Source organism: Lampetra fluviatilis, chromosome 63, assembly GCF_964198595.1.
Source record: "Lampetra fluviatilis chromosome 63, kcLamFluv1.1, whole genome shotgun sequence".
Lineage (NCBI taxonomy): Eukaryota > Metazoa > Chordata > Hyperoartia > Petromyzontiformes > Petromyzontidae > Lampetra > Lampetra fluviatilis.
In genome coordinates this window covers 4,721,795-4,732,606 of record NC_136337.1, presented here as the reverse complement: position 1 = coordinate 4,732,606, position 10,812 = coordinate 4,721,795, and the positions used below count along the sequence as shown (strand labels likewise).

Sequence of the window (10,812 nt, the reverse complement as noted above, 5' to 3'; positions counted from 1 at the left end):
TATAGTTTTCTAGTTAGATTTTTGTTGCTATTTCTTTTATACCTGATGATGATTGCTTGTGTTGCAATCGAAACGTCGTAATATGTTATTTTAATTTATTATTTTATTTTTAGACGTGACTTAACCGAAAAGAACCAAAGAATAATTCCTGCAGTCACGAAAGCTCCTAAATTAATAATTTTATTATAAAATAATTTTCTAAAATAATAAAAATAAAACATAATAAAATAATTTTATTATGTTTTATTTTCATTATTTTATTACTTCCCTTCTACGTGACTTTACCGAAAGAACCAAGAAGATGAATACCTGCAGTCACGAAAGCTTTAAATCGAAAAATCAAATATAAACCACTCAGGCAGAACGTGAACAACTCTAAAAACGCAATTCTGCCTTTCATTCAGTCAGATAACATTGAACAAACTGTATAGAATACCTTACATTTCCATGAGTTTTATGATGTATTTATTCTGACAGAGCTAGCGAGCCATAAATAACACATTATAAGACCGAAGCTGCGGGCCGTATGAAATCTAACCGCGGGCCGTTATTGGCCCGCGGGCCGGACTTTGGACATGCCTGGGCGAAGCTGTCGTGTTAATCCAATTCGGTTTGCTGCGTGGAACTGTGACCCATTTCTAACAGGGGGCCCTTGCCGAGTTGACCAGCCATGATCCAGGCAAGTCTGACTACTATTAATAAAGATATTGGTTCCTAGTTGGATGTAAACATTATATAACACGTGAATATTTTGCATAGTGTATATAATTTTCTCATTGTATAGCATTTTTAATTAGTGATTATAATTCATGTGATGGGTGTGAGCAAAAACTAAATTGTCTGCTGGTGATGGCGTTGAGACAATAAAACAGGCCCTTTAGAGTTGAGTTCATCATGTGGCAGTTGTGAGACCTGCCATTAGAAGAAACGGATTGCAAGGTGTGGGGAAGTAACTAAAGACAAAGATCCCCCGTATAGCCTTGACATACTGTTGGGACAAGTGCTGTTAGTGAGCACCTATGAACACCGGCACGGCGCACGAGGGGGTGGGTAGCCAACATCACGCCCGACCGCTTTTGTCTCCCCAGCAGCAATGATTACACAGCACCAGGTACCTATTTGAGGCTGAGTACACCTAGGGGAGGCCCAGGTAATCGTCACTGGTGTTGGCCGTGAGTGGGGATAGAACTCGGGCGGCCGGGTTCGTAGCAGTGGCATTGGTGATGACATCTTGAGGACACGAAGGCAAGGCCGTAGCGACGATTCATTCATAATAAATGTGAGAGCGGCATAAACGTGGTGGGTTGTGCAATGAGCATGACAATTTCAACTAATGGCAGGCTCGGAGGCACGAGGAACCACAAACAGGTAGGCAGCAGAGGTCGCAACCGGGTACCCGATACCCGTACCCTACCCGATACCCGGCTACCCGTACCCGGCCGGGTACGGGTACCCGTTTGCGACCCTGGTGCGACCGGGTACGGGTAGACAGTGAGTCACTGGTGAGTAACTGTTTGTCACTCATTTCCCAACGTCTTGTCTCTTCTCACAATTCAAGTTCCTAGAATCAACCCACCCGCACCTGCAACATGGCTTCATCCCAGAGGTCGCAATCAGGTACCCGATACCCGTACCCTACCCCGTACCCGGCCGGGTACGGGTAGGGTACGGCCGGGTACGGGTACCCGTTTGCGACCCTGGTGCGGCCGGGTACGAGTAAGGAATCAAAACCTCTGGTAGGCAGCCACGCGGCGTGTCGGCGCCAACAATTGCCCAACATCTGCAGTACTCAGGTAAGCACCACTGAAGTTTATAGTCCTTAAATTTCGATTTAAAGCTTTCGTGACTGCAGGGATTCATCTTCTTGGTTCTTTCGGTAAAAGTCATGTAGAAGGGAAATAATAAAAATAAAACATGATAAAATAATTATCACGACGTTACGTCCACAACGCAAGCAGCCGTCCTCAGGTGAAGAACATGTCTGTCGGAAAGACAGCGTCTGAATGAACAGCACCACGCTTGGCAGCGTATATTTAAGCTGGGTTGGAGGGGGAAGAGCGCCTTGACAAAGGAACTTGCATTTATAGCCCTTGTTCAGAAGCGACCTGGTCACACAAATGATAGCTCAATGAAGTGGCTTATCAGGTGGAAATGTATAACAGCTAAATATTTTGAGCGCATTTTGATTCTAAATGTGGAGGGGAAAACCGGAAGTCCCCAGAGAAAAATACAAGCGACCACGGGGAGAACACGCAAACTCCAAATATTCAGGCGTCAGGGTCGGGATTGAACTCACGACCTCCTGCATACCATGCAAGAGAGTGAATATCTCGCCACCGCGTCACCCAGACGTACTGTAAAGGCCAAAAAAATTAAACAAAAATGGTCTTCACAACTGACAAATATTGAAAAACATTTTATGTATAGAAAAAAAGCGATAAAAATCAAACAACACAACAAAAACGTGTTTCGCAAAACGGTAAGCGGACAGCACAAAGCCAGGCAAGCTAAACCATCGGGTCAGCCGTCGGTCCGATGACGCTGGACGGCTCATTCGAGTCGGGGGCAACACGTGGACACTTTGACTCCATAGGGAGCCGACGACCAAATCACCCAGAATGTGGCCAATCTAATCAGATATCAGAAGCTTAACAAGTTGCAGCCTGGCTATTGCCTGGATGGGCAACCATCATGCAGGGATTCAGTGGTGGTAGGCTGCTGCTGGGCTATATTAAAAGCAGAGGGCAGTGCAGCAAAGTCCATTAGTCTAGATTTGAAGCTTTCGTGACTGCAAGGATTCATATTCTTAGGTTTGTTTCGGTAAAGTCACGTAGGTAAAAACATTAAAATTAATAAAAGTAAAATAAAATACAATTTATTTAACTTTTATTAAAAAACCTAAGAATATGAGTCCATTAGTCTGCCAGTAGGGGGGCGATGGTTGCTGCTGTGTAATCTCAATTGAGTAAACTGGAATTCACCAAGACATCCGAAAGCTGAAAAATTATCTGAAATTTACTAAATATTTCAGAATTTGGATCACGAAGCCAGCACACGATAGCCTTCTCTTGCGAATGACATCACAAGATCTTTACTGTCCACTAAGTGATGCAGACGGCGCTTAGTATACGGACACTTAATAGTATTAACCAGGCCGGCTTGCCATATTTCAGCTGGGAACATCTGCAATAAGCGGTTGTCTCCGCGAACGTTGAGCCATGTCACCTAACCCGATGCAGATCTCCGATCTCTGTGGTTCACCAACCTTTACCTCTAAGTCACGGAGTTGAAGGTGTGATCGTCAGTGTGGCAACCCAAGAAAATATATTTGTACGCGGGTTATACAATTTTTGTTGTGGCAGCAAGTGTCTGCTTGGTGAAAATGTTCTGCAAAAGAACTTGGATTGGACAAATGATAGAAAATTAGAATGTGACAGGGTTTATGTGACACCAATTTGCGACACCCCAGGTGGGCAAAGCTTTTGGTCCTGGGTCTGTTATTTACAAGAAATTTAAAATGTTTCACCTTTGTATTGCAATCGTTTTTTAATACGCAGCGGCCAGTCACAACAATAATAATGCAAATTGCCAATGCATAATTGTTTAGTATTACATATAGCGTCATCGTCCATACAAATAGCATCTCCCAATCTCCTTGCGAACCACAAAAGCTGGAAGGTAGCAATCACGCACGGAGCCGGCACTACCAACAATTGCCCAAGCTCTGCGGTCCTCTATATATTTAGATGTTTTCTGACAATTGATGAGCGTTTTTACGTGTGGGAGGAAACCGGAGCACCTAGGAGAAAACCCACCCGTGCGAGGGGGAAACACTCTATCCAGTACAGATATTTGTCCGTACTTTGCATTACTCCCTTTTGCTGGCGAGCCAGGGTATGGCTCCTCCTTGATTCCCACGGGAAAGAAGTTATGCAAAATGTGTGCGGTGATCCACGAACCCTTACTGCCTTCACAGTGATGGATTGCAGGCCACGTGCATAGTCACCACCGCCCAGATGTTGTAATATGGCCACACAAGTAAATATAAGGCTTTACCTGTTTGCAAAAAGGTATCATTTAAACATTTCTTAAGCTTCAGCCGGTGGTTGTAAAACTGAAGGGGCAACGATCACTACCGCTGCACGATCACTATCGCACCGCTTCCCCAGACACAAGGCAAAGGGTCCATTCGTAGGACTGGCCAAACACGAGGGAGCAGGGAGATATCACTCACAAACCCTGAAGGTGACCATTCAAACGACCTCCCTTGTCCATGTCCTGTCTCCACACTCCTGCACGGCACTCGCTACATTATCAGCAGAGGGTAGTGCAGAAACGTGCAGTTTTAATTGTAGCCGGTGTGAGCTCACCTTTGATCAATTACACTTATAATTGTGTACTCTAATTGCTACAGGTGCGTTTTTGTATTATATGAGAAGGCAATGACTAGGGAAAGGACGGCGAGCCCCACATGCACTGTAGAGCACGTGGCACGCCCTCAATATAAATTTAGGCGGACTTCGTGCTGAGCACTTTGAAATAACGTTTAGCCGTTCGACAAACCTTTGGTGCTCAACTGCTATGGAGTCGCCCACTTCTCTGGAGGACAGAACACAACACACAGTATCTACTCATCGTCTCCGAACTTTTTTTTGTCTATTGAGCTAACCTGTCCCCCACAGGGACAGGGCGGCTCAGCTACGTAATGTACGAGTCTGACAACTCTGCTCCCCACCTTCACCAACCCACACTGACCAGCACGGTTAAGTATGGTCAAATAACCCTCACGAACCGCATGGCATGGAGAGGCCATCATGCAGCGGCGGACTGACAAATAAACCGCACATGCAGTGGTTCACTACATCATCCTATTAACTACACACATATTGCCCTCCAAGCGGTGCTTGACCAAAATGATGAGAAAACTCCACTTCACCAGATGGTAATTTGTGCAGCAAAGTGACCTGACACAAATAGGTGCACAGATCACCGGGGTAGCCGTGTTTTGGCATCAGTGACGTAGCGTGGTTGGCAGTGTCCACTATCCCTCCCCCACCCCCTTCTCTTAAGCTGAATGCCTGGAACCCTCCGGCTCATAGGTCTGGTGCAGCTGCACCACATGTACACTCGATAAAGACATCACACAGGGATCTACACTTGACATTTGGATCGTGCAAGCTGCCTCGGTTCATCAACACCAGAGGTCAGAAACCTGCGGCTCTTTCAGGACTGCTTCGTGATGTTATGTATTCAGGATCACCGTCTCATATTCACATGTATTGCAGCTCTTCAAATATTGCATTTTTTTCCGAATTCGAAAAAGGCTCTTCTTGTTATTTTGGTTTCTGACCCCTGATCTACACCAATGTCAAATTCACTTCCTGGCTCTGCTTCTCTGCCTCCGTGCTGAGCGAGGAGAGTTTCGCCTAAAGACCCAGACCATGGAGCTTGGAATACAAAAACCTGCACTCCAGATTCTTGGGTTTAGAGACTGGATTCAGGACGCTGGAGTCCAGAATCTGGATTGTGGATTATGGTGTAGGCCTCCCAGACGTTGACCTTGACCTACTTGACACTGACCCAGCCCATGACGTTCAAGCCTTGACCTAGAATAAAAAACATTGGCCACTCATGCACCCTGGAGTCCAGAGTACGCAGTTCGAATCAGGCGGTCCACCCTACGTGTGTACGTATGTCAAACTTTTTTCGCACCATACATAGCCAACCGTGCTAATCGGAGGTGTAGGGGAAGGGCAACCAAAGTGAACGCAAAAAGCAGTTGCAAATAAATGAGTTTTCAATCTATATGATTTAAAAGCGCATCGCTCCAGTGGCTTCCTAATATCGGAAGAGCTTTCCAGATTGCCGCAGAAGCGCATCTGCAAAAGCGCAATACGTGGAGTCTTTGTTCGCTGATGAGCTAAAAGCCGTCACTGCGAGCGATGACAGGTCACGCGATGGTTTGTGCTCCTTGACGAGATACCACCCATGGAAGTGTTTGTACAATGCAGTTAATTTTGTGCAACATTAAACTTGATTTGCGCACAACGATCTGTTTTTTGTGGAGACGCTGTTGTTGTTCACGAATGCGAGTTTATGAATTGTGCTTGTGCACTACTGAATACTTAGCTTTGATAAAGGACCATTTGCCCGAAACATGGCCTATCGTATACTTTTCCTATTAAGGCCTCAGTGTTATTCATGAACTTCTTTAAAATATTTTTTGTTGAGGCGTTATTGACAGATGTGACTTTCTGTTCAATGTTTTTGCCCATTAAACTGTTCAATTCAAATTTTAAAATTACTTTCTGGTGTCCTCACTCAGCGGGAGAGGGTGGGTGGGCGGGGGGGCAGCACGGCCAGCCAACGTGAGCAACCACAGCGGCATTAAGCCCACACACCCAGCAAGACCAAAGCACCAACTCAAGGACTTTGCCGTAGCAACAGCATCAACCGCAAACGATTCCGAGTTGGTGTGAGAGTCGTCCGAGGTAACGTTATCTTCAGAGTGATCCCGAATTTGTAAGGAACCCAAGGCGGGGCGGCGGTCAATTTGGCGAGAGTGGAGTGGGCGGGCACTGAGTGTGTACGACACTGCTGCCGATCTCGTGGCTCAGGGGATGCCAGCTAAGCGATTCTCGCCAAGCGAATTTGTCTCTTGAGCGAGGGCACGGAGTGACCGATTCACAATCCCCCAGCGCTGGACAATAGAATATTTTGATACCGTGGCGGACATACATTATGAAAATAGTTGAGCTCGGATATTTTTGCAGGGTAAAGGGAGCTCTGTAGAGAGGAGCACGCACAATTATAGCAACATAAGCCTTGAGAAAAAAAAAAACAACCCAACATTAATGACTGCGTCAATGTAGAGCTGCATTGACTATGTGTGTGTGATCAATTACGCCTCGTTTTGATTGTTAATCTGGACACCTTTGAAATAATGGACATTTGTGAAAAAGAGATTCATAGCTTATTGGATTCCTACAGTCTAAATAAGATTCTGATTCTGGTCGCTGACCATCCCAATGAAATAGAAAACGTATGAAATGTAGGTGTCTGCAGCCAATAAGACAATCCCATTGTTTTTGGGTGTTAGGCCACGTTATAGTTTTATGCCAAATGTCTTGTCATTAACCCTCTACCACCCGACAAGAATGTCACGTTTACTCAGTGTACTCAATAACCAACCGAGAACCAAACTGACAACCACAGCAGCGCGAGACTAATGCTGGCAACTGAGAAGCGAGCTCCGGGTTAGGCTACGTAATTTTCAGAACCAAATTCCAGAACCCAATTGCTGCTAAATTCAGCCATTCGAAAAATGTTTCGTCAAATCTCCAGTGAGGGACCCGACGCATGAATAATCGGCGCATTGTTAAACACTCTTACACGCGACCATTGACCTGGTTTTGGCTTTTATCTGCTGGTGGAAGGTCTCGCGAAATAAACTTGGCCGAATTACCGAAAAAATCAATTACGCTCCGTAATAATGGCGGCGAAAACCGACGACGGCATTTACTCCTTAACTCAGTGACGCTAGAAAGCCCGGGGCTGGTTACAGAACGCCAGCGCTGGCCGCGGGGGACCTACACCCTCTTGACCTTTGACACCTTGGTCGGCTTCTTCCCCTTTGCGATGGCCTTGGACACCGACTTTCCCACCGAGGTCTTCACGGACTTCTTGGAATGCTTAGCCTTCTTGTTCTTCTCCTTGAGGCTCTTCTGCTTCTGCTCCTTCTTCTTTTTCTTCTCCTCGGCAATGCCCCTCAGCGCCTTGGGCTCGGCCTTCACCACGCTCTTCTTGACCACCGGCTTGGAGGAGGTGGGGGCGGGAGGCTTGGATTTGCCCTTCTCTTCCGCCGCCTTCTTCTCCAGCTTGTTCTTGTTCAGCTGCCGGAAAATGACGTGAGAACATTGAGAGACTCTCGCACACACACGAGGTGGAGACACGAGCTCAAGAGAATCAGCCGACAGCCTAGTGAGACAATTCAATCGCGCTGGAGACACACACAGGGTGGACATGCAGTATAGTACGGGACAAACATCGGTCCTCAGTGTAAATTTAGACAGAATTCCGTTCCTTCGAGGACCACCTGTGGATTTGTAGTCAAGTCTCAGTCTGCTGACTTAATTTAAGTCAGCATATTTCATTTTAATCACAAAATGAAATGCACAGAGACTCAATTAAAAGTTTTACCAATTAGAATTCGTTTATTTTGGGTTTGAATCGCCGTGCAAGTATGTAATTTTTTTACTATAACCCTCTGCTTTGCGACGGAGAATCAAATGTAGTTGTCATGTGGGCAAATGTACCAATTGATTCCGTTTTTCAGCAACACCAGAATGCTGCAAAGCCCAATAAAATTTTTGACAATTTCCAACATATCCTAGAGGCGCCGACTGCCACCCGACCGCCTGCCCGCCCGCCCGCCGACCCCACTTACCTTGAAGGAGCCGTTGGCGCCCGTGCCCTTCACCTGCAGCAGCGTATCATTCTGCACCAGTGCCTTCACCGAGTACTTGAGGTAGGTGCGCCCGTGCTCCTGGTCGAACCATTCCACCTTGCGCGCCTCGGCGTACACGCGGGCGAGCGATGAACCGCCGCGCTCACCCAGCGCGCGGATCACGTCGATCACCAGCCGGCTGTATTTTCCCGGCTGGTTCTTCTTCTTCTTTTTCTTCTTGCCGCCGGCGCCAATGCTACCGCCGCCGCCACCGACGTGCAGGTAGGGCGGCTTGGTGGGAGACGGCTTGACGCCCACCTTGATGGCCACCTTGGCCTTCCTGGCCTTGCCCTTCCTGGCGACGACGTCCGGGTCCTGGTCGTCGGAGTGCGCCTCAGCGTGGAGCTCAGGCGCCACCGGTGCCACCTCCAGGGAGTCCATCGCTTCCACCGAGGACATCACCGGCACCACTACGACTGCTGCAATAACGGGGGGTGATTGCGGCCACACAAACAAGAAGCAGCAGCAACAACAACGACGTCCCCCATGTAGCCTTCACCAGACTAGGAAAGTGCTCTTTGGTTCTTTCGGTAAAGTCACTTAGGTATAAAATATAATAAATTAAATCACGACGTTTCGATTGCAACACAAGCAATCATCATCAGACGATGATCATCATCAGACGATGATTGCTTGTGTTGCAATCGAAACGTCGTGATTTAATTTATTTTATTCCGACGTGACTTTACCGAAAGAACCAAAGAGTATGGATCCCTGCAGTCACGAAAACTTCAAATCTAGACTAGGAAAGTGCTGTTAGAAATGCACCTTTAGACGCTAATGTGGCACAAGAACGGGGCAGGCGGTCCACACCCCACGACGGGCCGCGTTTGTCTCCCCACTGCTGACGTTTACACACCGCACCAAGTACTCACTTGAGGCTGAGTCGACCTAGGGGAGGCCCAGGACTGGTTCAAATATTCGCCACTGATTACACTCGTCAACAAAAAAAAAATCTGGCCTGGACGTTTGCAGCTGTTTTAGACTAATTTCAGGGTGCCGATTCCAAATCTGATCTCAGATTTGCTCTATCACATCTCATTTTTATGCTATCGGCATACCCCATTTTCATTGATTTTACCCGAAATTAACTTGTCACTTATGATTGCAAGTTGTTGCGAGTCAGTGACTGCTTTAGTTATAAAATATGGTGCTGTATTTTTAGGATAGTGTTTATAATATCATTTTATGTAGATATCCACGTTATTTAAATATTTTTCTTCTCCAGTTTTTATAAAAAATGCAATATTTGATATCTCAAAAACATGTGATAGACAAAAACTGATGCCAGATTTGGAATCAGCACCCCAAAATTACCTTAAAAGCGTTGGAATACCTTATGCCAGAAAAAGTGTGTTGATCAGTGTTATCGGTCCTGGGCGGGAAACGAATTTGGATGGCCGGATTCATAGCGCGGTGCGCTAACCACTGTACTACCGCTCCCCATACACTCGCACACACAAAGACAAAAACCTTTGAGGCAAGTGCTGTGAGCGAGTACCACCACACCCGGCCACCTTTATCTCCCCAGTACACACTACACTCGTTTAAGGCTGAGTCGACCTAGGGGAGGCCCGTGACTTATCAGATAAATACAACTAATGGTCGAATCCATGTCATGTGATTCCACGCCCGATTTCCTACAAACTCGAAATGCTACGGGGACCCACGAAACGCATCTCGTGTCAGCAGCAGCAGATTGACGTGAACACGAGAGAGTAACGTAACGCAGAGTAACGTAACGCAACGAGAGAGGAATGTTACATTGTAACGCAAATGTAACGCCACACGGTGTAACGTAACGCAGGAGGGGAAGGGGGGTAACGTGGCAGAGAATAAATTAGCGCGGCGTTAACTGCGTCACGACGCGAATCGTCGAGTCTCACGCAACAAAAAAAATCCAGCACGGAAACTCCCGCCTCGCCTCGAGAGCGCTTTCCACGTTCCTATGGCCGAGACCTCGCCTCTCAACAATTGCATCGCTGCGCAAGAGCCCCCCCCATCCCCCCCTCACCTTGGAAGTGTCTAGGGGGGCCCGAGGAGACGACGAAGAGGAGGAGGAGAGACGAAAAGACGGAGACGCGGGGAAGGTTGGACGCGCTGCGGTGGGGTAAACAACCACCCCAGCGACAGTGGATGAAACGCGCGCTCCCATTGGCTGAGAGCTTGAGACCAGCGGATGAGACGCGAGCTCCCATTGGCCAGGAGCTTGACACCAGGGATGTGAGGCGAGCTCCCATTGGCTGAGAGCTCGAGACGAAGGGGGGAGCTGTTGCAGTGGGATGAGACGCGCTCTCCCATTGGCC

The 10,812-nt window shown here is 47.3% G+C and overlaps 1 protein-coding gene across 1 annotated transcript; it reads right to left on the bottom strand.

The window, feature by feature from the left end:
* Positions 1-2,403: 2,403 nt before the first annotated feature.
* H1-10 (H1.10 linker histone) lies at positions 2,404-10,653 on the bottom strand. The gene is made up of 3 exons (XM_078882003.1): positions 10,521-10,653; positions 8,447-8,925; positions 2,404-7,892 (listed from the first exon to the last, which is right to left on the bottom strand). Exons 2-3 carry the CDS (start codon positions 8,903-8,905, stop codon positions 7,590-7,592), a joined length of 762 nt encoding a protein of 253 aa, XP_078738129.1. The 5' UTR covers positions 8,906-8,925; positions 10,521-10,653; the 3' UTR covers positions 2,404-7,589.
* Between the last annotated feature and the right edge of the window lie 159 nt (positions 10,654-10,812).

Coding starts and splice junctions, on each gene's coding strand:
- H1-10 (XM_078882003.1), bottom strand. CDS start 8,905: ATGTCCTCGGTGGAAGCGATGGACTCCCTGGAGGTGGCACCGGTGGCG. Junction 7,893..8,446: donor GCGCCAACGGCTCCTTCAAG/GTAAGTGGGGTC, acceptor ATTTTCCGGCAG/CTGAACAAGAACAAGCTGGA.